At 45.1% G+C, this 6,000-nt stretch overlaps 1 protein-coding gene across 1 annotated transcript in view; it reads right to left on the bottom strand.

Annotated features, from left to right (window-relative positions):
• Positions 1–582: 582 nt before the first annotated feature.
• SLC38A1 (solute carrier family 38 member 1) overlaps positions 583–6,000 on the bottom strand; it is a 28,721-nt gene continuing 23,303 nt past the window's right edge. Inside the window, exons 12-15 of the mRNA XM_009286205.2 lie at positions 3,235–3,353; positions 2,560–2,701; positions 2,340–2,437; positions 583–1,289 (exon numbers count right to left, since the gene is read on the bottom strand). Coding sequence (XP_009284480.1) covers positions 1,188–1,289; positions 2,340–2,437; positions 2,560–2,701; positions 3,235–3,353 — 461 coding nt within the window. The 3' untranslated portion in view covers positions 583–1,187. The remainder of the gene's footprint in view (positions 1,290–2,339; positions 2,438–2,559; positions 2,702–3,234; positions 3,354–6,000) is intronic.

Here is a 6,000-nt window from a genome sequence, read left to right as displayed (position 1 = left end):
ATGAAACATTTTAAATATAAAAAGTGTTTCTCTTTGTTTAAAGAAATGTTACAGATTTCAGCTTCCTTTAGAAATCCAGTAGTTTGGCAGGGTGAGTCAAATCCTGCTCCTGCTGGTGTCAAAAACCCCGCTGACTTCAGTGGAAGGAGGGTAAGACACAAGACAGGAGCCAGTCTCTACAAGGTATGTACAAATGAATCCCAGAATGGAAAAGGCATGAGGTATGAATAAATGTGTAGGTTTTGATAAAACTGGAGCTTGCCATTTTTTTTTCTGAGAGAAGTGGGGCATTAGTAAATGGTTTAATGCTGAAGAAAACACAGACTTTCTATGGAAATCTCTGAGTGTCTGCTTCTTTTCAGGCTCAAATACTCATGGCTTGGGGTCAAGTCTAGTTCTGGTCAGGCTCCAGCTGAAGTGTGCCAGGGGAATGGTGGCTGCTGGTGGTGGCTGTCCTTCTCCTGCTCCCTGCACCCCGTCACAAAGACACACAGGTCTCTTCCCCAAAGCCACAAAATGGCCAAGCCCTGGGGCTGGCTCCCCCACCAGATCATCAGAGAGAAGCAACAGATTTAGGACCTACGCTTATACAACGCTCATTTACGCTCTCGTGGTGCCTTTCATGCCCGTATCCAGAATGCTATACTTAACCCAGTGAGGCAAATGGTGCATGAAACAGCAACAGAACAAACAAACAAACCAACAAACCAGATGCGTACAATTGGAGAGCAGAGTTTTGGCTAAAAGGCGGGAGGGAAGGGTGTGAACTGACATCACTCCAGTTGGGACTGATAACAAGAGGCGCTGCTGCCCTAAAGAAGCAGAGCTTGTGGTTGAAGGGCTAAGGATAATAACGGAGCAATGCAATTCATGGGTGGAAGAGGGGAAACAAATTAATTGTGATGAATTTCTATGAGCAACACTCTATATAGTCTCACAGACAATTAACACAGACTTTACGCTGATCTGATAACTCAATATTGGGGGACAGAGTGATATGCCTGTTGGAAAAACATGTCTGTTTTCTGCAAGAAAATAAACCCATAACAGTATTTTCTGTACTGGATAATCATTAGTTGGATTTGATTTGAGTAAACTCACAAAAGATGGAATAGATAACAGAACGGATGGTTGCGATTTTGGTGTGTAGCAAACAGGGGCGTCTTCTTTTCAGAAGGAGGTGCACTTCAGTGGCCTTCGGCACTGCCTCCTGATTGTACCCAGTCATAGATGACCAAGGGAATGCTCACTAGGGAAAACATTATCCCCAGCGCCAAGAAAAGAGAAGCCTGGAACAAAAAGGAGAGAAAATTAATGAATAAAAAGAAAAGACAATTAATTCAAGTATGTTAACTTCTCCTCTTAAGGAGATTTACAAGGTGATGTATCAAAGTTATCAGCTAAAATGGGATAGCACTTCTGGTAAAGGCAAGACCCATAGATAATTAAACAGATTAGCGTCATTAATAATTACTCGCTGAACACCAAACCCAATTTTTTTTCTCCTTTCAATTCATTTCTTAAACACTGATCATCCCTAAAGAGGATTAAGCGAGTCTGTTTTTAGGACCGATTGGCTCTGCTCTTTTTAAAGCCTCACAGAAATAGGTATACTCTTCCCATCAGATACGTGTCCATCGAAGTTCAGCCCTTGGGGTCTGTGGATGGAGCCACAAGTGAAACACGGGTTTCCTGCCTGTCTGCTCAGAGCAGGAAGGTCTGACCTTACAATGCTTCTAGTGCACGCCCCATTAGACTGGGAACACACAGGAGTGTTGCATCTTTTCAGCTGCAGCTCCTTCTGGGGTGCACAGGAAGTCTTTCCAAGGCCTATTCCCATCTGCTCATGCATGCCAAAGGGCTAACACTTCAGCTGGCTGCTTCTGGTGGAAGCACCCCAAGTCTGAATTGGGTTCATTAAAACCACGAGGAATACCTCAAACAGAGCGTGTTGCACGCTTCCTGGATCAACACACTGAAACGGAGAAAGCTTGCTGGGCTGAAAGGGCGGCCGAAGGGGGCTGGAGGGGTACCCGCACCCTGCTGACAGCTACGGCTGCTGCAGAGCTGCCGCTTGCCAGCCAGGGGAAGAGCCCCTTGCCCCGCAGAGAAGGGCCCCCCAGAACACAAGATGCCCTGCGTGGTAGGGCCCCACCACCGGGAGACCCCCAGGGTAAGCAAAGGAGAAAGGCAAGCACGGCTGCCAGCTGACTGAAGCGAAGATGGAAAGTAATGTAAAGAAGCTCACACATATGTTCAGATTAGGTACGCTTTGCATCTAGCACATTATAAGGAATGACAAGACGAAAGCGTTGCATTGACGAGAAAGGAATGCATACCCAAATCCTCAGAGTCAACTTGGATCCATCCTGCTGTGTAATTTTTAAATACAATGATGAAGGAAGAATGAAAATCAGCATATTGGCAGAAGTGACCCCTGCAAAATTCAAATAAATGAGTTTTGTTAGATGTCAGCAACTTACTGTGTCAGCAACACAATTATTGTGTTGCTCATTAGCAACAGTCTTTTATTAGTAGTACAAAACGAGGATACTGTACCTACAACTCCAAAAATATCCTTCATGGTCGGGATAAAAATGACTAACAGGTTGATGATAACCAAAAGAACAAAAGTAACCAAAACGTGACGGCATAAGTCAAATTTTGTTTTCCTAGCCAGTTCAAATAATGATGAACGCACCTGTAGAAAGAGAGAGTTCTCTGTCAGGAACAGTCTATAAGCCAATTCAAAGCTTCCCATGTTTGTTTTAACTAGTTCTTCACGCGACAGCAAGCGCTGCATAGATCCATCAGAAACTTTGGGGTCTCTGAAGTAATGCCCTTTTAAATAATCCTTAAAATTAATTTGATATTTCAAAACTGTAGGTATACATGCATCTGCAGTAGCATATTCCTCCCTTTCTGACATGCCTTTTGGGGTCCTTCTGCACTTAAAAATGAACTGCACCTCTGAGCCTGCTCCAGTGAAGGCATGTGAAGTAAGAGAGGGCCCTCGTGGATTCAATTTAAAACAGATTTAAGACCAGAAGTGATTAATTTATTTCCTGCAGGGAGAACTTCTCCAGAAGTTAGTGGGAGTCTGGTGTGGGAAAAGACCGATCCAAGCTCAAGCTCTTTTTGTAGCTGCAACATCACTGCCACGGCAACTGCTGGACTGTGGTTTGAAGAAACAGTCATTACCGACTTCCAAACTGCGTGGCGCTTTTTACTTACAGTGAAAAACAGCACTGGCACCGTGAGTATCACCGCAACGATCACAGCCAAGCGCACGGTCAGGATGAGGATGTCATCTTTGCTCTCGTACTTGTGAAGCAGATCTGACTGCACATTGTCTATGGAAAAGACAATACGATAAGTGTTCTGGCAAACAGGCAATCCGTTCACAAAAATCATTGTTTAACAACAGCCTTCTTGAACAACAAGTGATTTATCTGCAAACGAAAGAGTATGGAAGGAAACATTCTTGAGTTAAAACAGCGCTTTGAACCAAATCCTAATGATCCCATTATTCCAGATTAATCCTTTGAAGGCCTGATTTAGGACGGCATCCTAATCAAGACAGCACATGCCTAAGTCTAAGGTAATTTTCACTGTAGGAAAGACAACAGTGAGACATACACAAAAGCTTGCTTACATATATACGTATATAAAAAAGTAAAATGAAATAAGCTATTTCTAATTGGTTCCATGGGCTTTTTTTTTTTTTTTTTAAAGTTTCAAATGATATAAAAATAACCACATGCACTGCAACGGCTGAACTTAATATAAACTACAAGGTTTTGAGCTAAATTAGTCTAAACAGCAAATAAACTTCCAGCAAAAAGCAGTGCCCCTGATCTCAACCAAGATCAAAGCCTATCTTGGGTCAGCTCTCAGTGGGATGCTCTCACATTTGCACTCAAATCCCTCGGCAGCTTCTCTGAGGGCTGCCCTGATGTTTTTTTCTCTTGAACCTGTCCCCCCCCTGGCCCCCAGCAGTGGCGGCAGCTCGGCCCCGTGCCGCCGGTGGCCCTAGCAGCCAAGACAAATCGTGGGGGTTGCCTAATGGGGAGGCGCTGGCGATATTTTAATACGACCTCCTGCAAAAATGTTTCCTTAAGCTGTGATAAATAGTGCAGAGTGGGTCTGCGTGTGCTAACCAACAGGAAAACCAAGTTGCTGAGGGACCTGTGTGTTTTCTTTGTAACTTTTAAATATCTAGGAGCAATGACCTAAGGGGGTGGCTGTTAAGCGCGCCACAAAAACATACTCGCTGCCCCTGTTTAGGCTCATGTTTTGTTTCTGCCTGCTAATCTTAGAAAGCTGGTGGTAAAACGTAACAGCTCTTAAACCGAAGTCCTTAAAGGGATCTCGGCAGCCACATCTAGTTTAAAATCTTTAGCACTTGGTAAAACCTCATGTATTCCTGGAGGCAGAGGGATCTGTCCTGCGGCGAAATGCCTGCACTCCCCCCAGGACGCCCTTCTGGGGAGAGACCACGGGTCAACACCACCTACGCAGTGCTTGAATCCCCACCAGGAGAAAGAAAACGCTCTCCCACCTCCCTGCAGATTAGGAGTGGGGTTTTCAAGCCGGGCACATGCACAGCTTCTGCGACACAGAGCTTACTCTGCTCCTGCAAGCACAGACTGCAACTTCTGTACCGCTCACGGACTGCAGCCAGGTAGGAAGTGAAGGGCAAGGCTTACAGTTGAAGGTCTGTTTTCCTTTCAGCTAGATACACCACAGAGCCCAACCACAGTGTGACCTTTTAGGGGAAGAAAAACACCTCTTTTCTGTAATTCTGCAATGTAAATATAGTCATCACTGCAACACTTGTGAGAATACAGCAAACAGACAAGTACTATTGGTGTAAAGAAGAAATGGCCACAATAAAAATGCTGTTCTTATCCAGGTAAGGGTAGAGAAGAGGGTTAGAAAACTGTAAGTGAACATACGAAAGGTAAGGTCTTGTCAGTCTCAAGGGGAAGAAGGATCAAAGTGGAGGAATTTTATATTCCCTCGGTGTCTTTTTTGCTGCCTCTCATGGCACTGACCCTTGCAGAAGCCCCAGCGGAGCTGCACAGCTTCCATCCGCGGGCTCTCAGCGCTGGGGAACAGGGACGCCTGACATGGGTAGAGGCACACGAGACACCCCAGGGATTTCCTCCGCCGTTCCCCCTCGGGAGGGCCAGAAGGACGCAGCCCCTACCTCCTCCATGGACTCCAGACCCTCGTCCTTGAGGGGCGTGGGAGATTCCCAGAGAGGAGCGCCACGGATCTGCCTCCTCAGATCCCTGGGGCAATCACATCAGAATCTCCTCCCTGCCAAAGCGAAGGGGTCCATGCTGATTTACACCCACTTGCTCCCTGGGGCTGCTAATTTGATGCATTTCTACAAAAATGCATTAGACGGGAGCAGTTGGATGAGAATGGCTGTTGCTGTTGTCACTTGCAGAGTATTTGCGGTTTTATTGGGAAAATTAGAACAGATGACCTCAAGTTACTTCAATGCATGCAGACTCAAGGCCTCATAATCAGAATGAGAGCCTGAGAAAACAAATATGAGATAGGGACACCTTTGAAAAAAACCCAGCACATTTCATATTTATTTATTTTCTTTCTCTTGCAATATGCGGCTCACAAGGAACAGTACCGGGATTGAGGAGATTGTAACAAAAAGGTCACTTGGAACAGGGTAAAGACTGAGGACCTTTTGGTGACTCTGAGGTAAAAGGCAAACATCAGTTTTGTCATCTGTCTTGTAACCCCTTAGAGGTCCGTGGAAAAAGACACTACTTTTCAACATTCCCATTATGCTGGAACATGGGAGTAGCTTCCTGGGCAACATTCATATTTTATCCTACTTTACTTAATAATTGTGCCTTCAGGGCATACATGTTGTATCCTTGAGCAATACAACATAATTTGTTTGTTTCTTTAAGTGAATTGATACGCGTGAAAAGAGACAGGGTGCGAGTCTCAAACACTGAAATAACC

The sequence above is a fragment of the Aptenodytes forsteri genome, unplaced genomic scaffold (genome assembly GCF_000699145.1).
Source record: "Aptenodytes forsteri isolate BGI_AS27 unplaced genomic scaffold, ASM69914v1 Scaffold408, whole genome shotgun sequence".
NCBI classification, from domain to species: domain Eukaryota; kingdom Metazoa; phylum Chordata; class Aves; order Sphenisciformes; family Spheniscidae; genus Aptenodytes; species Aptenodytes forsteri.
Note: the sequence above shows the minus strand (reverse complement) of the source record. Positions and strands in the feature narration are given on the sequence as shown.